Source organism: Chlorocebus sabaeus, chromosome 8 (assembly GCF_047675955.1).
Source record: "Chlorocebus sabaeus isolate Y175 chromosome 8, mChlSab1.0.hap1, whole genome shotgun sequence".
Taxonomy (NCBI): domain Eukaryota; kingdom Metazoa; phylum Chordata; class Mammalia; order Primates; family Cercopithecidae; genus Chlorocebus; species Chlorocebus sabaeus.
Window position 1 is genome coordinate 11142809 of NC_132911.1, and position 22605 is coordinate 11165413.

At 38.6% G+C, this 22605-nt stretch overlaps 1 protein-coding gene across 7 annotated transcripts in view; it reads right to left on the bottom strand.

The window, feature by feature from the left end:
- ERI1 (exoribonuclease 1) overlaps positions 1-22605 on the bottom strand; it is a 137012-nt gene that overhangs the window by 94905 nt on the left and 19502 nt on the right. Inside the window, exons 7-8 of one of the 7 annotated variants that reach the window (XM_007961684.3) lie at positions 11346-11443; positions 10648-11175 (exon numbers count right to left, since the gene is read on the bottom strand). The exons of 4 other annotated variants lie outside the window; for them this stretch is intronic. In XM_007961684.3, the coding sequence (XP_007959875.1) occupies positions 11381-11443 (63 nt within the window). In that variant the 3' untranslated portion in view covers positions 10648-11175; positions 11346-11380. Of the gene's footprint in view, positions 1-10647; positions 11444-13513; positions 14701-22605 lie in introns of those variants that run through there. 2 more of the 7 variants (XM_007961683.3, XM_007961679.3) reach the window with 2 other exon arrangements.

Genomic DNA, 22605 nt, shown 5'->3' on the forward strand with positions numbered 1-22605 from the left:
ATCAATTAGACATGAAGAAGTAGAAATAACACTTTAAAAACAAATCAGAATTACGTACCCCATTCCACAGTCAAGCATGGTTCCAAGGCTGGAAACCCAAAGAGATGTACTTAGACATAAGAATAGAATCAAACACAAGCTATTCCAATGGCAGAGATGAAGCGCCCACAGCCAGGAAGCGCCGCCACACCTTTCTTCTCCAGAGCCTTGCAGACTGCAGAGCGTGCCCCGGGGAACATACGGCGCTGCGCATGGGAGCATGCAGGGTAACTGACTCAAGCAAGTGCAGGTACAGGTTGAGCATCCCTTCTCTGAAATGCTAGGGACCAGACTGTTCAAAATGTTTCAGATTTTGAATTTCCTCAGATCTTGGAATATTTGCATTGTATTGATATTTATTCGTTGAGCATCACTAATCTGAAATCATGACAACACTCAAAAAGCTTCAGATTTTGGATCGTTTCTGATTCTTGGACTAGGGATGCTCAACCTGTATTACCTCCTCAAAGCATAAGACTTCCCTCCAGCTTTGTTAGCTGACTTTCATTCTAGATACAAAGACCCATTGCATCCAGGCTTCCTCCACGGGCATAAAGCCCCAGAAGGCCTGCAGTGTGACAAGGATGCTGCCTCCTCATAAGCACCCCCAAAGAACAGGGAACTGGCAGATTTGAGTATAATGGGAAGGTGTTCCCTGACTTGAGTGACACAAGAGTTGGCTGTGTGTTTGCTGGAGGTAGGAGAGGGGGTAGGTAGTAGGTGAGGAAATAAACACCTGTTTGTTTCTTAATGTATAAAATTTAAAACACTGGTGACACCTATGAAATACCCAGGAAATTGGAACTCAAAAGAGAGGTCAGGGCAATAGATTTTAGGAACCTTTTGCAGAGAAGGGATAGTTGAAATCTTGTGTGCCACAGAGAGAAATTATCACAGAGTTAGGACCAAGGACACAGCGTATGAAACATATGCTGGGTGAGGCATTCTGGCTATGCAGCCCCCAAGTTCCCTCTCTTCTCTTTACAGAGATTTCTCTTGGCCTTGAGAAATTCCTAATGCTCATCTTATTCTACTATATCTCATTTCTTTCCCCCAGAGGGTTTGGTTTGTTCTTGCTTTTCCAGTTCCTCGAGGTACACTGTTAGGTTGTTCATTTAAAAATCTCTTGGCCAGGCACAGTGGCTCATGCCTGTAATTCCAGCACTTTGGGAAGCCAAGGCAGGAGGATGACCCAAGGTCAGGAGTTCAAGACTAGCCTGGTCAACATGGTGAAACCATGTCTCTACTAAAAATACAAAATTAGCTGGGCGTGGTGGTGCATGCCTGTAGTCCCAGCAACTCGAGAGGCTGAGGCAAGAGAATCTCCTGAACCCAGCAGGTGGAGGTCGCAGTGAGCTGAGATCACACCACTGCACTCCAGCCTGGGCGACAACAGTGAAACTTGAAAGAGAAGAGAAGAGAAGACAGAAAAGAGAGAGAGAGAGAGATCTCTAGTTTTTTAATGTAGCCATGTATTGCTATAAACTTGCCCTCAGTACTGTTTTTGCTATGTCTCATAGGTTTTGCTACATTGTGTTTCTACTTCATTTGTTTCAAGGAAGTTTTAAATCTCATTCTTAATTTCTTCTTTCACCCATTGACCATTCAGGAGCATGTTGTTTAATTTGCATGTGTTTCTTTAGTTTCGAATGTTCCTTGTTACTGATGTCGTTTAATTCCCTTGTGGTCAGATATGATGCTTTATATTATTCTGAGTTTTAGAAAGTTCTTGAGACTTGTTTTGTGTCCTAACCTATGGTCAACCCTGGAGAATGTTCCATGGGCTGATGAAAAGTATGTATGCTGCAACACACCTAATTTTTAAAAGCTCCCCCTCCTACTCTCCTATCAAATCATGAAGTGAGAGAATACAAGGAAGTCGTCTGTAGTAAGGAATGTAGGATTTAACACAATTTTTACAACTTCAGGTTTCTTTATATTTTACCTGTTTCTCCTGAATTTCCAGAATCATCACTAATACGTTGTTGCTTGGAATTCCCACATTTCTCTCACCAGACACACAGAGTGAACAAAAGTCACGCTCATTGTTCCCCCACTGTACTCTTCGTGCATTTCAGGCAGGCTAGCAGAAGTGCGGAGTAATCGCTGAAACACTCAGTGGAGCAAGTGACTGGGGGCTCAGCTGTCTGCACTGAGAACTGTCTCATTACACTATACCTTGTATGCATGCAGTTTCAGCAGGGCCCAGGACTGAGTAAGCACTAGACTGAGGTGGGAATAATGCTAAGCCAGGTGTTCCTGACATTATCAAAGGGCACTCAAAATGCTCGGTGCTGGCAGGCTGACGGAGAGGCTTTTTGACATGAATGAGGCAGGGGCAGGTTTGTGCTCCACTCTTTCTACAAAAGACTCAGCTTGTTTTCTCAGAGCTAAGGAAGCTCTAAACAAGAACCGTATCAAATGTGAACTCACACACACACACACACATATTATATTACTGATGAAAACATTTTACGAACATACAAAAATAACAGGAATTTTCAACACTTTGAACCAGAGGTCTTCATGTGGGATATGTCTAACCCTAGGGCCACCTCGAAACTTTCTAAGGGGTGCCTCAGCAAGGGTAATTTTACAGGATGACCTAATTAATGCGGAATTTAAGGTAATTCTGAGCTTTCACACAGCCCTCTAAGAAAAGCAAAACCGTGGCATCCACACTTTCTTCCGTTCTACAAAACAAAGACACCACTCACCTTCCCAGCCCACTTGGCACTGCTGCCCCAAGGCGTTAGCGAACACAGAGAACAGAGCAGAAGCCTCCTGCCCGGAAAGGTTCCTCAAGTCAGCTTAAGGCTTTAAGGGCTCTGTGACTTTCCCTGTTCTAAACTTCTGTAAAGGGGGATTTAGAAATGGGGATGTTCGGAGACTTGTTAGGATATTCAAAATGTGAATATGTGGTAAAGTGAAAGTAATGATTTTTATTGAACAAACTGGCCACTTCCCTCTCCAAGACTCCTGCCAAGAAATAAATCACTCTTGGTGGAGGTCCCACCAGCAAAAAGCGGCAAGTATCAGTAAGAAATACTGAATGCTACAGACAGCTTTTCTTCTAAGTCACTTTTTCAACTATTTAAAAATTCATCCACAGAACAATCATTGACTGGAAGGAAAATTACCCTTGGACGGTCAAAACAAAAAGTTTAGTGATGCTGAATATTTCAGTTGTACTTGGAATAATTTTCAGGACTATCAGAATTTTCATGATGCACTGAATAAAACCTAGACAAAACTGATCACAAAAAATAAAAAAACTGACCACAATCATATTGTGAAATATTTACTCCAAATACAGTCAAATATCAATTTACTTCATCTTATGAAATGGGAAATATTTACCTCTTAACAGAAAATAAATTAGGTTCTAGATAGCTGCCAATTAGTTTTTAGCAGGATAGCATTCTACAGGAAAAGCGTAATCCTAGTAAAAGTTAATGTTATTTTTTGATTCCTAATTCTAACAAAAGCCAAACATCTTAGTTCAATATACGTACACACCTTTATTGAAAGAGTATCTTGCCTTTTATCAACCTAACTTGCTTCCTAAATAACTTGTTTTTGCCACAGATGACTGTGACTTGTTATAAGTTAAATAAGGGAAATTTTAAGTCTTGACTGTTTTCACTAAGCATTTAGTGTTCTGTGATGGTTTTTAATGATTCTTATAAGTTCAAAATTCACTAACATGAATTTTCTTTTTTTTTTTTTTTTTTTTTGGAGACGGAGTCTCGCTCTGTCGCCCAGGCTGGAGTGCAGTGGCCGGATCTCAGCTCACTGCAAGCTCCGCCTCCCGGGTTCATGCCATTCTCCTGCCTCAGCCTCCCGAGTAGCTGGGACTACAGGCACCCGCCACCTCGCCCGGCTAGTTTTTTTGTAGTTTTAGTAGAGACGGGGTTTCACCGTGTTAGCCAGGATGGTCTCGATCTTCTGACCTCGTGATCCGCCCGTCTCGGCCTCCCAAAGTGCTGGGATTACAGGCTTGAGCCACCGCGCCCGGCCATGAATTTTCAAATCAGACTTTTTTTCTGACAAAGTCAGTAGTTTGATTTGATTCATGAAATGGATATTTTGCTTGATTTCATTATATGATGGACATGTACCACGAATTGAATGACTAAATCTGTAGTTCCAAGGTTTTGATGAAACACATAATAAAAATATATTTAAAGCACTAACTGTACCAAGAGTATTATATCCAAAATGCACAGGTTGGATTTTCCCAACCCTTTAAGAATATACTGAAATAAATAAAGGTTTTCCAGGTTAAAGAGTAACAGATATAATTAATAATCATTTGATAGTCTTGGTAAAGCCCTTGGGGTTTACATCCCTAAATATGAGAATGAGTAAATTCTAAGTAAACACCTCTAAAAGTTAGGCAACTTTCAAAATTCTGTTTTCAACAAAAATAAACAAGAAACTAGTCATGCTGTCAGCTGCAGAATGATTTATCATCACAGATGATAGATGACAACGTGATTTTTTGTCACAGAAATTAAAGAACTGAGTAAAAGGCTTTTAGGTAAAGCTATAGAATTGATGCTGGACCCTCTTTCATTCTAGCAATGTCATTTTAATTCAGCTATATAAACTAATTGTAAAAACATGTCATTAAAGAATTTCCAAAAATTTTAATATACTTATATCTTGATCCATTAGGCAAATGACTGAGTAAATATAGAATTTAACACATCCTTACGGTCACGATAAATAAATAGATCTCCATGCAACGTAGCCTCCACCTCCTGGGCTCAAGCAATCCTCCCACCTCAGCCCACCAAGTAGCTGGGACTACAGGCTTGTGCCACCACGCCTGGCTTAAGTTTTTGAATTTTTTGTAGAAGGAGGGTTTTGCCATGTTGCCCAAGCTGGTCTCGAACTTCTGAGCTCAAGCAATCCACCCACCTCAGCCTCCCAAAGTGCTAGGATTACAGGCATGTGCCACTGTGCTCAGTCACATATAATTTTAAATGTATATACATTTGTTGCAAAGATGTATGACAGTATGATCAATGACTTTCAGACATAAAAATATAGAGTAAAACCTGATGACAACAAGCTACAAGATGAAAACCTGATGTAGTGGAATTGGTCCCTGTACTCCAGCCCAGAGCCTCTGCTCAAACACAGGAGCTGAAAGCTGTAAGCTTCTCTGAGATGGCAGGTGGTGGTGGTGGCTAGAAAGTGACTGCCTTGTCATCAATGGGGACTTTCTAAGTTTAGTGACTGGTCAGTTAATGATGGTGAAACAGTAAGCTTCACCAAAACTTTATTTCTGCATCTTTGTGCAACAGTACAAACTAAAATATATTTTTTCATTATTCTTGCAATATGACCCCACATTTTCACAACTCAATTTTTTGGGGTCCTACCTAGATATTGTGGTGGAGTTTTGCTGTACAGTACTCCCTTATCCACAGGGAATACTTTCCAAGAACCCCAGGATGCCGGAAACCTTGGATAACACCAAACCTGATGTTTTTTCCTATACTTATCTATGATCAGGTTTAATTCATAAATTAGGAAAAGAGATTAATATCAATAACTAGTAAAATAGAACAGTTATAATACACTGCAATAAAAGTCATGTGAATGTGGTCTCTCTCAAAATATCTTGTTACTGCACCTTGGATAACTGAAACCATGGAAAGCGGAACCACGGATAAGAGGGGACTACTGTAGTACATTAGAATAAAATCTTGTGGGAGAACTGCAACAAAAATACAAGTTCCAGGAGAAAGAGGAATTTTAAAAACCTTTATGTATTTTCTATGTAGATAATGGTACTAAATTTCTATGGTATGTAGACTCCACTGATTATATAATGAAGCCTGTTCTGTTTTAAAATGTCAATATTTATACTATGCTGGTATTGTATCTTTTGCCAATATTTAACTTAGGAACACCTTTAAATGTGCAAATAGATAGTTTCCTTTTAAAACAATTTTTTTTTTAAGCATTAGGGAGTACTTGTGCAAAAAAGTTTGAAAAATCAGTGCTCAACACAGAACAAAGGCAAGCAATAACCTTTTTCAAGGCCAAAGATACTTGGAGCAGACCTTTTTTTTTTTTTTTTAAATCAGCAATGTACAGACTGAACTACCAGGAAGGACAGCTTAACATTTGTTTGCTTTTCCTGGCACCTAGAGGGAAAGTCAAGCACAGACAGGGATTACACATTTCTACTGGAGATAGAGCCTGTAGAAATTTATTTATGGTGCACAGTAATAGAAAAGGGGATAGCTCATATCGGTAACTCTGCCAAAGCAGCAACTCATTCATCACAGCAGTCAAGACTTATGCTACCTTTTGCAATTTCAGGAATAGGTACTAACCTTGGAGGATATATTTTACCATCACTAATTATTTTTAACTAAGCACCCATTGTGTCTTAGGTTCTTGAGATACAAGAAAGAAAATGTGCCTGAATAATTTACACTCCTGTTGGGGAAACAGAAAAAACCCCAACAACACAGTACAAATGAATCTCTGCAGCACAAATGAAGGGCCCAATGAATACAACAAAAGTGCAGTGAACGAATAGAGGGAGTTGTTGAAAAAGGTCCGGGTGGTCTGGGAAGAAGAAGGCTGAAATCAGAGCAGGTCTTTAACAAAACAGAATCAAGAGGATAAGACTGATGGGCTAACTTCCTGGGGACAGAAGTAGGATGGTGCACATGCAATTCAATTATGATAGTGAGGCGAATAACTATTACCCCAGAGCAGATGGCTACTATAAAAGTTGGTAGATAGAAATCGGACTGTGAAGGGTCTTATATGCCAACAGAGAGCTGAGTTTCATCCCATCAGAAATGGGAAGGTTTCTGAGATCAGTGTGCAAAGCAACATTTTAGGAAGGTTTTTTTATGACAGTGGTATATAGGAAGAGACAGCAAGAGAGAAGTCAGTTAAATTTTAGCAATAGTCTGTGTAGCAATGATGAAAACAGGGGTGAGGATAAAGTGACTGGAAAATAAAAGACATTGTGCTAAAAGGGGGAAGGAGGGACCATGAGTTTCATGGTTTCAATCCTATGTGACTGTGATAATCATGGTCCCACAGACAAAAATAAATCCAAAGGGAAAACAAGTCTATGTTCAAAGGTGCAGAGATGGCAAGCAAGAATGGACACTTGAAAGGGAAGGCTCAACCTCTCCCTTCCATCAATCTGCCATTACCAGTGATGGTGTGCCACACTAAACTAGCAAGCAGAAAATCATAAGCTTTCTCCTCTTCTGTTCTTTTACTCAATTAAATAGAAAAAAAAGGACTTGTATTCTAAACTTGTTCTTGATCATACTATATACAGGCATACCTCAGAGATACTGCAGGTTCAGTTCCAGACCACTGCAATAAAGGGAGTATCACAATAAAGCAACTCACACAAATGTTTTGGCTCCCCAGTACATATAAAAGTTACATTTAAACAATAGTCTATGAAGTGTGCAAAAGCATTATGTCTAAAAAATACATATACACCTGCAAGATTAAATTTCTAGAAAAAGCTAACAATCATGAGTGTTCAGAAAATCATAATCTTTTTGCTGGTGTAGGATCTTGCCTCAATGTTGAGGGCTACTGAGTGATCAGGGTGGTAGGTGATGAAGATGGGAGTGGCTGTGGCAGTTTCTTAAAACGAGACAACGATGAAGTTTGTTCCACCAACTGATCTTTGTGCTTTCACAAAAGATTTCTCTTTATCATGCTATTTGATAGCATTCTATCCACAGTAGAACTTCTTTCAAAATTACAGTCAATCCTCTCAAACACTGCCACTGGTTTATCAATTAAGCTTATGTAATATTCTAAATCCTTTGCTGTCATTTCAAGAATGTTCACAGCATCTTCACCAGGAATAGATTCCATGTCAATAAATCACTTTCTTTGCCTATCTATAAGTAGTAATTCCTCAAGTTTTATCATGAGGTGGCAGCAATTCAGTCACATCTTCACTTCTAGTTCTCTTGGTATTTCCACCACATCAGCAGTGACTTCTTCCACTGAAGTCTTGGGCTCCTAAAAGTCATCCACGAGGACTAAAACCAGCTTCTCGCAAATTCCTGTTAAGGTTGCTATCTTTACCTCCTCTCACAAAGTCACAAATGCTTGTAATGGCATTCAGAATGGTGAATCCTTTCCAGAAGGTTTTCAACTGACTTTGCCTAGATCCATCAGAGGAATCACTACCTATGCTAACCACAGCCTTATGAAACGTATTTATTAAATAATAAGACTTGAAAGCCAGAACTACTACTTGATTCATGGGTTGCGGAATGGGATATTGCTTGTAGGCATTAAAACCAACATTAATCTCCTTATACAACTCCATCAGAGCTCTTGGATGACCAGATGCATTGTCAATGAGCAGTCATCTTTTGAAAAGTTTTTTTTTTTTTTCCTGAGCACTAAGTCTCAACAGCAGGCTTCAAATATTAAGTAAACGATGTTGTAAACAAATGTGCTGTCACTCAGGCTTTACCGTTCCCTTTATAGAGCACAGGCAGAGTAGATTTAGCATAAGGGCCCTAGGATTTTCAGAACGGTTAATGAACACTGGCTTCAACTTAAAGTCCCCAGCTACATTAGCTCCTAACAAGAATTAGCCTGTCCTCTGAAGCTTTGAAGCCAAGCACTGACTTCTTTCCAGCTATCAAAGTCCTAGCTGTTATCTTCTTCTAATAGGCTATTTCATCTACATTGAAAATGTGTTGTCTGGTGTAGCCACCTTCATCAATTACCTTAGCCAGATCTTCCAGATAACTTGCTATAACTTCTACATCAGCACTTGCTGCTTTACCTTGCACTTTTATTTTATGGAGGCAGCTTCTTTCCTTAAATTTCATGAGCCAATCTCTGCTGGCTTCCAATTTTTCTTCTGCAGCTTCCTCACCTCCCTCAACCCTCACAGAATATGAGAGTTCCAGTCTTGTTCTAGATTAGGCTTTGGCTTAAGGAAATGTTGCGGTTTGATGTTTTATCCAAACCACTAAAACTTTCTCCATATCAGCAATAAGGCTGTTTTGCTTTCTTATCACTTGTGTGCTCACTGGAGCAGCACTTTTAATTTCCTTCAGTAACTTTTCCTTTGGATTTACAACTTGGCTAATTTGGATGAAGAGGCATAGCTTTCAGCCCGTCTTAGCTTTTGACATGCCTTCCTCTCTAAGCTTAATCGTTTCTAGTTTTTGATTTAAAGTGGAAGACATGTGACTCTTCCTTTCACTTGAACACTTACAGGCCACTGTAGGCTTATTAATTGGCCTAATTTCAATATTATGTCTCAGGGAATAGGTAGGTCTGGAGAGGGAGCGATGGGGGAAAACACATTTATCAATTAAGTTCGTTGTCTTACATGGGTGTGGTTTGTGGTGCCCCAAAACAACCATGATAGTAACATCAAAGGTCACTAATTACAAGTCACCCTAAGAGAGATAATAATAATCAAAAAGTTTGAAATATAGGGAGAATTACCAGAATGTAAGAGACATGAAGTGAGCATATGCTGTTGGGAAAATGACACCAACAGACTTTCTCCACACAGGATTCACACAAACCTTCAGTATGTTAAAAGAAAAAAAAAATAGTATCTGTAAAGTACAATAGAGAGAAGTGCAATAAAATGAAGCATGCCTTGTGGCTCCACAATGACTGAGCAGTATTCATCCTAAAACAAATCTAATGAAGTTTAACTTGAGAACATTCATTTGCAAGTAGAAAAGCAGATCTGGTTTAAAGCCTCAGGCATCAGCCCCTTACCCAAGTCTTGGTAAGGAATCCAGAAAAACAATTACTTCCACCTCTTCATCCATCCGTCAAGCTTAAGCCCTTTAGCCTGTGTCATTATAAACTCAAGACACTAACATTTCTCATCTCAAGAACACTGGAGAAATTTTAAAGCAAAAATCCTTCTCCTTCTCCACTTATCCCCATCTCCAAAAAACCTCAGAGCTGGTTACATTAGAAGTTAAAAATACTTTATATTGCTTCATTCAAAGAATGAACATCAAATTATCTCCTGATTTGCAGCATTTAGTAAAACCGCATTGAAAATGTCTAGTTTAAACTGTAGCAGAAAGATGTTTATTCTACCTAGGACAACCTATCTGTTCCTGGAATATCAGGTTAAGCCAAAGTCTACGAGGGGAGGCAGCACAGCACAGGGGTAAAGAGCAGTGGCTCAAGTCAGACTGCCAGAGTCTACAGCTCCCACAACTTAAACTTTGGCAAGTTAACCACCCTGGACCTAATTTTCCCATCTGCACACTGGAGAGAAGGCCTCTCTCCCTCACCAGATTCTTATTAAACAATGGGGTAAAGTACTTAACAGTGTCAATAAATGTTTGGTGCAAGTATCATTATTGTACCTTAACATTCAGCTCTAGGCTCTCATGTTATCAGTCCCATTTCTTGTTTGTTGATGCAACTTACATATTGCATTCGATGAGAGGTAAGGGTAGGCAAACTTTCTCTGTAAAGGGCCAGACGGTATTTTTGGCCTTGCTGGCCAGATGGTACCACTGATGCAGCTATTCAACTCTGCCATTGTAGCACAAAAGTGGTCAGAGATGACATGAAAACAAATGAGAATGGTAGTTCTTTCCAAAACTTTATTCAGAGAAACTAAAATTTCATGTAATTTTCATATTATACAAAATAATATTTTGAGCCATTAACAAATATAAAAACCATAGTTTGTAGGCCATACAAAAACAGGCAGCAGGCCAGATTTGGCCCAGGGGTGGCAGTTTGCTGACCCCTGCTCTAGATTAACAAATTTATTGGCTTTGGAAGCTCTGTGGGGCAGGGAGGCTTGAAATACAGGTTGGTGGTGCAGAAGAAAGAGGAAATGCTAAGTATAACAGAAAAAGGATGTAAGGCTGTCCTTTATTTATCAACGCTGGATTCAACTACGTGCAAAACATTTTATCATATGTCGTTGGAATCAAAGATGCAGAAGTCACAGTCTCTGGTCTCAAGGAGCTTATACTTCTCCATGGTAGCTTAGAAATGGAAAGTCTTCCTTCAAAGTACAATACATCCTTCCCAGACTTTTACAGTGCACCCGTGTGTGCTCATCTGTGAGGCAGGTAGTTTCTCTGGCACCTCTACCTACAGCTGAGGCCAAACACGCATTATTATCCTGACCACCTGTGCTTCTTCCCCTCCCCCATAATCCTACTACCAGTTTTTCTCCTGGTCTCCAAATTGTTTTGTATTATCATTTTGGGGATAATACTTGGGGTGATATACTAAAAGTCAACTGGTCCCATCTTTTAAAAAATTACCATTTTAATTAGTCTTCAGAGATACCCTCTCTCTTTTAATAGGTAACATGCTTGTGACTCCTGTGTTTTTTTGTTTCAATCCAGGCAGAAACTTCTCCCTAGGAGGCAGGATAAACAGCTCTATCTCAAGACAACAAAGACACGTCACAAAAACATTTTTTTCAGAGCAAATGTTAAATACTTGATCCAAAAGAACACAAATAAAGACGAAATATAATGCTCTATTATATTTTGCAGTTGGTTATAAAGATCGTGGATTCGAAAAAAATCAGCAGAAATCCACTATGTCAATGTCAGAGCAAATGACGCATAGAATAAAAATTAACATAGCTAATAATTAATAAATTGTAAATACTAAGTAACTATTAATAAGTAACAATAATAGAGTATACTAATATTGTTTTCGTGGGGATACCAGAAAGACATCCATCTCTTACGTGTTTCCTTGTACAAAATTGTACTATTTGTCTTTGAAAGACAACACAATAAAAGAGTAAAAAGCAGTACTCTCAATGTTTAGTATAATCTCACCAGCAAAATCCCAAATCAAATTGGAGGGGAGGACAGAGACTCAACAGAGAAATTAAAATGGGTTAAGACAGTAAAATCTATGGCTGAGCGCAGAGGCTCACATCCATAGGAAGACAAAGTGGGCAAATCACTTGAGGTCAGGAGTTCGAGATCAGCCTGACCAACGTGGTGAAACCCCATCTCTACTAAAAAAACAAAAATTAAGCAGGTGTGGCGGCACGCGCCTGTAATCCCAGCTACTCATGAGGCTGAGGCAAGAGGATCTCACCTGAGCCCAGGAGGTGGAGGTTGCAGTGAGCCAAGATCACACCACTGCACTCCAGCCTGGCAGACGAGCAAAAACTATCTCGAACAACAACAAAAAATAGGGTACTGAGAGCTTATAATGTTGAAGGTCTTAAAAAGAAATACAACATAAGCTTGTTGGTACTTGGCAAAACGGAAAATAGGCAAAGAAATTAGCAGATAGAGCTAAAACAAAACCGGAAACGTAGTATTTCCTTGTCATCATCAGATTTTCCAGTTGCAGTTTCAGCTATTCATGTGCGAGCGACTCTGGAAGTGCTGAGAGGCAATTAGAGTTCTGCTAGAGCATGGATTTGAATTCCACAGTAGGATGGCTATATGGAAAAAAATCACCTAAAGAGTGTCTAGATCTCCTGCCATCTGTGATTTGCTATTTTCTACTCCTTTGCCCTGGCACAGTAAGGATTTGTGGGAAATTCTTTACGACATTCAGTAATACTTTACAGTTTATCATACAGTGCTATCTGGGATTCACAAACATCTCAGCATATATCCGTCTTATCCTAAGAGTTAACTGTATAAACTTAAAGCACTTAGATTTCCCTATTTTACTATAATCTGTAACAGTTTATCTAGGAACACCACACACTCATGCCTTCTGTTATTTACACATTATTCTTTATGATACTGATTATATGACTACTGCTCAAAAGCAGACATTTATTGGCTTAAGAAATCTACCGCCCTGGGTCAGGCGCAGTGGCTCACGCCTGTAATCCCAGCACTTTGGGAGGCCGAGGTGGGTGGATCACGAGGTCAGGGGTTCGAGACCAGCCTGACCAACATGGTGAAACCCCATCTCTACTAAAAATACAAAAATTAGCTGGGCTTGGTGGCAAGAGCCTGTTAATCCCAGCTACTCAGGAGGCTGAGGCAGGAGAATTGCTTGAACCCAGGAGGCGGAGGTTGCAGTGAGCCGACATCGCACCACTGCACTCCAGCCTGGGCAAAAGAACGAGACTACATCTTAAAAAAAAAAAAGAAAAAGAAATCTACTGCCCTATGTAGGTAATTCCCACACCAAGCAAAACGTCTACTTTCCTGCTTTTCACCCTATATATCAGGTTTGGAAACCTTTGAGGAAATTCATTTGATTATAAAATATAAACCTTCAGAATAAAGTAGCATCACAATTTTTATTAAAAGGTAAAAGGCAGGAAGCAAGCAATGTCAATGAAATTGTCCCCTGAAATCAAGAAAAATTCAATTCTGAAAATACATGGGTTTAGCCTCTAGATAAGAGTTTTACCCTATCAAGTCGAAATGCACATTTTTGTTTTTAGATTTAGTTAAGAATAACTCAATATTTAGCAGCCACTTACTACGTAAAATCAGAAAAACAAGCATTTTATTGACTAACTTCACTGGTGGCCAATGAAGTTTTTTAATAACAAAAACATAATATGTGGTAGAAAGTATTGACTTTATTAACCTCACTTATGATACTGAATACAAAGTAAAATTAGGTGGTGACCCTTAATTTTCAGTCTATTTCAAAGCATGGTCCCTCAGATTTAAGAATTAAGGCATATATATGTCAAAAAAGGAAGGAGAATCAAACAACCAAATCCAAAAAGACGCCAGTGATTTATGTATTATGAAGTTTGAGCTACAGCCCTTATGATAGTCCTTTCAGTATTTTCTTCCAAGTTCTCATTAATTCCTTCAGTAACTGAATTTTTAACCAGATCCTATAATTGATCACAATTCTTCCAATTATGAGTTGAAAAGAAACATAGGCAAACATGTATACCAAGTACCTTATGAAATTCATCACATACATGGTGAACTTCATATATAAACTCTGAAAAACCAAAAGGACTATGATATTCTTGAAATCCAAAGGCTAGATAAGACCTACCTTCCAATCACTTCTGCATTTTAAGATATGGTTTCATCTAGTGATGTTAATAAAGAAATACATTACATATTTTAACACCAGTATGATATGACATTCAAGAGAACAGCCAATGGGATTTTCCATTTTAAAACCAAAGAAAATATAGTGAACACCTTAAATTATAAAAGTCAGTTCTAAGCAGGAACTGTCACTGTGTAACAAACACTGCTCATATCAAAAGTGCTGGTGACAAAGAATTCAGTACGCCTTCCTGCAAAATCTGTTCACATACATCTACCTATCTCTATCACCTGTAATAAGATCTTAAATGTTTTAAGGTGCTTAAAGTTTGCACTATAGGACTAATTCAATGAGATTCATCTGCTACCTCTTCATAGCAACTTCAATTGGAATGATCCACACACAAAACTGCTGTTACTTTCTAAAATGTGGCATTTGTGGCGGTGGAGTGCCCTCTATTGGTAAGGAAGAGGACACACTCATTAGCTGTCCTGCATGTATTTTCTCGTTGATTCGGAGTTCACACCCATCCTGAAGCATTCGAACTGCTATTCGGGCGATATTCTTAGAGTCATCAAGACCACAGTGAGGCCGCCCATCATAATCCATTCCTAATTTTTCAAGCATTATTGTCAGTTTGGTTTGGCTTCTAGGAACCTGAAAAATAAACAGCTTAGTAAATAATTCTTTGGTGTTCTAAACTGTAATATAAGCCACAGTTAAGCTGAAAAATAGGAACTGAAAATTAGCACAAATAGCTAAATAAAGCTAGGCAAAGGGCAATACCCCCAGTCAAATAAGGCAAATAAAAAACTCAGGCCTGGCAATGTGGCTCAAAGCCTGTAATCTCACTTTGGGAGGCCAAGGCGGGCAGATCACTTGAGGTCAGGAGTTTGAGACCAGCCTGGTCAACATGGTGAAACCCCATCTCTTCTAAAAATACAAAAAATTTAGCTGGGCGTGGTGGTGCACATCTGTAATCCCAGCTACTCTGGAGGCCAAGGCAGGAGAACTGCCTGAACCTGGGAGGCGGAGGCTGTAGTGAGCTCAGATCAAGCCATTGCACTCCAGCCTGAACAACAGAGCGAGACTCCATCGGGGAAAAAAAAAAGAAAAAAAAAAGAAACCCTCAAATTTTCAGAGTTCTAAAATATGATCTTACAGTTTTAGCTGAAAATACAGACCGAATCCTCAGACATCTGAAACCTCTGTAGTTTTAAAATTTAAAAATAATTTATTAAAGGGAATATATTGTTCAGGACATGTAAGTTGAAGATCTACCTTTTTAAACCAAATTAGTTATTTTACATGGTATTTTTCTATCATGTTTTACTTGACTGATTTCTTAGATAAAAAGACTAGCCTTTTTGGATGGCTAAAGATAATGAAGATTAAGAATGAAAGATGATGTCGTGTGATGTTTTTCAAGTTATTTAAAACCTGTTCCTTGATAAACTAAAAAAAAAAAAAAAAAAAAAAAAAAAAACCTCACACTCCCCAAATTCCAATATGCTCCTCCACTTTTAAGAATTATTGGCTGGGTGTGGTAGCTTAAGCCTGTAATCCCAGCACTTTGGGAGGCCAAGGAAGGTGGATCACCTGAGGTCAGGAGTTCGAGACCAGCCTGGTCAACACGGTGAAACCCCATCTCTACTAAGAATATAAAAAGTATCTGGGTACGGTGGTGTGCACCTGTAATCCCAGCTACTCAGGAGGCTGAGGCAGAAGAATCCCTTGAACCCGGGAGGCAGAGGTTACAGTGAGCTGAGATCACTCCACTGCACTCCAGCCTGGGCATCAGAGTGAGGTTCCATCTCAAAAAAAAAAAATTGTTATATTTTCTTCATATTTCTATCAAGATTTGTTAGGTTTTACATTCCATAGTTTGCACAGCTATTTTGCCTATGCATCTTGGATCTCAGCTTCTTCATCCATAAAATGGGACTAACGGTTCTACTATTTACTCATAGGGTTACTGGGATAATCACAAAGCAAATCATGTAAAATATCCATAATTATCTTAAGGTGTTATACTGCAATATATCTTGTACCTTCCACTAATTATCACTTGGAAAATGCACTTCTAAAAATAACTTTTCCAAAATACTGGATAACTTAGATAGAAGGGACAAATTACTGGAAATACACAACTTACCAATAATTGAATTACAAAGAAACAGAAAATCTGAATAGACCTATACCTAGGAAGGAGACTGAATCAGTAACTGAAAACCTCTAACAAAGAAAAACTCTGAACCAGATTACTTCACTGCTGAATTCTAGCAAATATTTAAAGAATTAGAACAAAGCCTCCTCAAACTACCACAAAAAAATTGAAGAAGAAATACTTCCCAACTCATTCCATTAAGGTCAGCATCACGTTGATACAAAAGCCTGACAAAGACCTCATGAGGAAAGAAAATTACAGATCAGTATCCCCTATGAATATCATGATGCAATAACCCTTGACAAAATATAAGCAAACCTAAATCAGCAACATATTAAAATAACTATGTGCCATGACCAAGTCGGATTTTATCCTGAAATGCAAGGATGGCTCAACATTTAAAAAACAATGTTAACACAACCATTAACAGAAGGAAGGAGTATAGTAATTGAAAGAGTGGTGTTAGCATTAAGATAGACATATAAACTAATAAAACAGAATAGAGTCTAGAAATAAACCTTCACAAATACACTGAATCAATGGGGAAAACAACAGCCTTTTCAACAAATAGTGTTGGGAAAACTGAATATCTACGTGCAAAAGAATGAAGTTGGACCCTTATCTTACACCATATACCAAAATTAACTAAAATTGATGGAAGACCTAAATGTAAGACATACAATTATAAAACTCTTAGAAGAAAACATATGGAAAAGGCTTTATGACAATGGATTGGATAATGATTTCCTGGATGTCACCAAAACACAGGCAACGAAAGAAAAAATAAAGTGGACTTCATCAACATTAAAAACCTTATTACTAAAGACATTATCAGTAGAGTGAAATGGCAACCCATGGAACAGAAGATACATTTACAAGAATATATCTGATAAGGAATTAATATCCCGAATAAAGAACTCCTACAACTCAAAACATCATGATACCTCACATTTACTAAATGAGGAAAGAACCTGAATAGACATTTCTCCAAACATGATATGCCAATGGCTAATAATCACATGAAAAGATGCTCAATGTCACTATTAGGGAAATACAAATCAAAACCAAAATGAGATACCACTTCACACCTATTAGAATGGCCATAAACAAACACATACACACACACACACACACCAGAAAATAACAAGCATTGACAGGGATGTGGAGAATGTAGTACTTTGTGCATTGCTGGTGGGAATGTAAAATGGTACAGCCACTGTGGGAAACAATGTGGAGATTCCTCGAAAAAATTAAACATAGGATGAGCACATGATTCAGCTTCTGGTTATACAGGAAAAAGAATGATATTGTACACCCATGTTCATAACAGCACTAGTCATGATTGCCAAAACATGGAAGTAACTTAAATGTCCATCAAACGATCAATGGATTTTTTTTTTTTAATGTGGTACAGGTTACACATTCCTCATCTGAAATGCTTGGGACCAGAAGTGCTTTGGATTTGAAATGTTTTGGATTTTGAAATATTAAATGTTTACATTACACCACTTTTGCATCCCTAATCTGAAAATCCAAAAATCCAAAACCTGAAATGCTCCAATGAGAACTTCCTTTGAGTACAATGTCAGTGCTCAAAAAGTTGCAGATTTTGGAGCATTTCAGATATTGAATTTTGGGATTAGGGATACTTAGCCCGTAAATACATACAATGAATTCTTATTCTGCCTCAGAAAGGTAGAATTCTGACACGATACAATGCGAACTTTAAAGACATTATGCTCAGTGAAATATGCCAGTCACAACAGATCAAACACTGTATGCTTCTACTTATAAGAGGTATATAGATAAGCCAAACTGATAGAGACAGAAAGAATGATGATTGCCAGGAGTTGGCGGGAAGGGGGAGTTCAATAGGCACAGAGTTTCAGTTTCAGAATATGAGAGTTCTGGAGAACGATGTGGTGACGGTTGTGCAATAATGTGAATGTACTTAATGCCACTGAACTGTTGTGCACTTAACAATGATTGGGAGCATTTTTAAGTGAACAGCAAGTGTTATACAGGGTGAACATCCCTAATCCCAAAAACCCAAAATCTGAAATGCTCCAAAATCGGAAACTTTTTCAGCGCCAACATCACATCACAAGTGGAAGATTCCATACCTCACGTGATGGTTCCCAGTCAAAACACAGGTACATGATGACACACAATTAATTTGTGTGTGACTAAGAAAGCGATTGCTTATTGGCAGCATCAGGAATGATACCAAACAACCAGACTGTCCGTATCACTGGTTGAGACGGTGATAATTTTGCTTTTTAATGGTTCAATGTACATACACTATTTCATCCACAAAGTTGTATGAAACTTAATTTCAGGCTATGAGGTATATATGAAACAAAAATGAATTTCATATTTAGACTTGGGTCCTATCTCCAAGATACCTCATTATGTATATGCAAATATTCCATAATCTTAAAAAAAAAGCCAAATCTGAAACATTTCTTCTGGTCCCAATCATTTCCAATTAGGGATACTCAAACCTGTATTATGTATATTTTACCATCAAAAAAAAAAAAAAAAGATTAAAATGAAAAGTCCTAGATAATGCCTGAAAAAGAGTTACTAACTTTATTAAACAAAGGCCAGTCACTTCATCATGTTTTTTAAAATGATGTGAAAATCTGGACAAAGAACAAACCAACCTCTTGCTTCCTCTGGCTTAGCAAGGAAAAGTTCTCCATCAGGTGTCTGAGTTGAAAGGTGAACAATAGGAAAACAAAAAGGCCAGATTTTGCTGAGCAGTTTGAAGAAGGGCTGCAAAACGTAGCCTCCTTATAGACATTTTTCATCACATGAACCAGCTGAACAAGTCCCTATCAGAAGCTGGAGAAAATGTTTGACTTCAAGTGACAAGATTCTTACATTTCAAAGGTAATGGAGTATGTCTTTGGAAATAATCATGTTATAACAGAAAACCTTAAAATGTCCACCTTTTGCTTGGGTTTGCTATCAACTGAGGAAAGCTATTTGAAAGTCTCAAGTCTAACTGAGTACAATCTGGAAAAACTGTAGGAGAAAATTAAGTATTTTTCCTCCCTTTCAACACCAGAGTATGATAAGGTAAAGGATCCTTTCTCTCAATCTCTGTTCAGCCTGAGAATCCGACTTTAAGAAAAGAGCTTTATAGGTATAATCTGACTGTACACTGGAGATGAGACTTTATGCTCTGCCCCTAGAAAAGTTGTGGATTTCTGCAAACATAGTATCCTGTCATTCATTTGAAAGCAGTAACATTTCACTGTAGTTTCAACTTTCTACATGTGTAAGCAAGGTTTTTTGTGTTTAACACGCATGAAGAGCAAAGGCAGAAATTATCTAATTTCCAAAGAAAATGAATTCATTGAGCTTATCTTAAATTCAACCTAGAATTAAGTATTTGCAAAGGGAGGGAAAAAAACAGATTTTACAGGAAGGAGGTATATTTCATCCTTTCCTTTTACTTCAATAACAGCATTTTAATGCGTATACATAGGCCTATAAAGACATAAAGAAGGCTGGGGGTGGTGGCTCATGCCTATAATCCTAGCACTTCAGGAGGCCAAGGGGGGCGAAGTCAGGAGTTCAAAACCAGCCCGGCCAACATAGTGAAACCCAGTCTCTACTAAAAATACAAAAAAATTAGCCAGACATGGTGGCAGGCACCTGTAATCTCAGCTACTTGAGAGGCTGAGGCAGAAGAATTGCTTGAACCCAGGAGGCGGAGGTTGCAGTGAACTGAGATCGCACCACTGCACTCCAGTCTGGATGACAGAGTGAGACTCCATCTCAAAAAAAATAAAGAAAGAAAGAAACAGCTGTATAATTTTGTAAACGCTAAGCCCACATTTGCACCTGATATGCCAGGCACAAAGAAAGTTTGGGTTTTCCCCCCAAAATCTTGTATAAAAATGTGTCTTAGACCATATTTTCATTCATATTACTTCAGCTTACTTTTAGAAAAACCAAGTCCCATTTTAGCCTAAGCCAATTATTTCACAGAAATGTATTACAGTTACCTTTTAAATTTATGAACGAGATTAAGCTCCAAGTTTAATTACCCATTTCCACCCTTTGCCCCCGAGAAAGGTTGGATAAAATGTCATTCTTGGCTGGGCGCGATGGCTCACGCCTGTAATCCCAGCACTTTGGGTGGCCAAGGGGGGCGGATCACAATGTTGGGACTTCGAGACCAGCCTGGCCAATATGGTGAAACCCCATCTCTACTAAAAAATACAAAAAAATCAGCAGGGCGTGGTGGTGCACGCCTATAATCGCAGCTACTCGGGAGGCTGAGGCAGGAGAACTGCTTGAACCCAGGAGGCAGAGGTTGCAGTGAGCTGAGATTGCACCACTGCACTCCAGCCTGGGCGACAGAGTAAGACTCTGTCTCAAAAAAATAAAAAAAAAAAAAGGTCATTTTTATTTTTAAAAAAACAAAAATGTTTTTAGACATACCATATAATATACCTTATTAGCATTATAGACAACAGAAACTTGTGAGAGTTTTATTTAGGTCTCAGATAAGGTTAAAAAAAAAAAGGAAACATAAGTTTCTACTTATACAACTAATTGCATTATAGTTACCTATTATGAAGAGGGGAAAACCACACACACAAAAAGAGTAGGCTAATAAACTCGCCAAAATAAACAGGTCCACAAAGAGAAACCACTGTTTACTCAAAAAAGCCGGGAGCATTTTATTGCCTTATAATATCTACAACTTTCTGAGTACACTAATATACTGTGGGCTGTAGATTTATGCATACCTGACTGAAAATTACTTTAAGGTTTATTAATTCTTAAAAACAAAAATTATTCCATCTGGGAGTTGTAGCAAAAAAAGAACCTAAAGGGGATCAAGCTTCTCAAATGGAGTATAAATTGACATGAAATACAGAAGACAGCGACATCTCTGAAACCACATTCCAGGATACGATTACAAAATCCAGATAAGGGGAAACATAACACGATAAATGACTCAGTTTCTTTAAAGAATAAAATAAAATAAGTTGCTAGGGAAGAAAAAGAAGAGATTTAAAAAACTAAAGAGACAAGATATCACACATATCAATGACTAAAAAACTTAAGAGACATATTAACCAACTACAAATCTGTGAAGTTTATTCTGATCTGATTCAACACACAAAAGGTAAAAGAAAATATTTATGACTATTTGATGAAGGAATTACTGCTAATTTTTTAAGATGTGACAATGGTATGGTAGCTGTGTTTCTAAGAAAATGACCCTTAGCTTTTGGAGCTTTGTAATGAAATTTTTACAGATAACATAATGTCTGACTTCTGCCTCAAAATAATAAGGAAGAGGAAAGTGGGTGGGGATACACATGAAACAAGACTGACCATGAGTTTGTAATTGTTGAACCTGGGTCATGAGGACTCATTATACCTATTTCTGTAAGTTTGAAATTTTCCATAACACAATTTTTTTTTTTTTTTTTTTTTTTTTTTTTTTTTTTTTTTTGAGACGGAGTCTCGCTCTGTCGCCCAGGCTGGAGTGTAGTGGCCGGATCTCAGCTCACTGCAAGCTCCGCCTCCCGGGTTTACACCATTCTCCTGCCTCAGCCTCCCGAGTAGCTGGGACTACAGGCGCCCACCACCTCGCCCGGCTAGTTTTTTGTACTTTTTAGTAGAGACGGGGTTTCACTGTGTTAGCCAGGATGGTTTCGATCTCCTGACCTCGTGATCCGCCTGTCTCGGCCTCCCAAAGTGCTGGGATTACAGGCTTGAGCCACCGCGCCCGGCCATAACACAATTTTTTAAAAAATTCACAAAATGAGTTCAAAAAAAAAAAAAAAAAAAAAGATCCACAAAAGGCCAGGTGCAGTGGCTCACACCTATAATCCCAGCACTTCGGGAGGCCAAGGCAGGCAGCTCGAGACCAGCCTGGCCAACACGGTGAAACCCCGTCTCTACTGAAAATACAAAATTAGCCAGGTGTGGGGCGGGCGCCTGTAGTCCCAGCTACTTGGGAAGCTGAGACAGGAGAACTGCTTGAACCCGGGAGACAGAGGTTGCGGTGAGCCAAGACAGCGCTACCGCACTCTAACCTGGGCAACAAAATGAGACTCCATCTCAAAGACAAATAAACAAACAAAAAATGCACATAAAAAAGTTATCAAATATAACTAAAGAACTAGCATCCAAAGTAAAAATCTATAAACCAGTAAAAAACACCAGTGATGAAAGAACAGACTACCATTTTTTTTTAAATGGTCAGAAATTTAAACAAGGGGTTTACAAAAACGCAATCCAGATAGCTAATACCTCAATGAGATGGTATCACACACCCACCAAATTTAAAAAACATTTAAAATGTCTGATAATATCAGATGCTGGCAAAAACTTACAGCAACTATAAACTCACAGTGCTG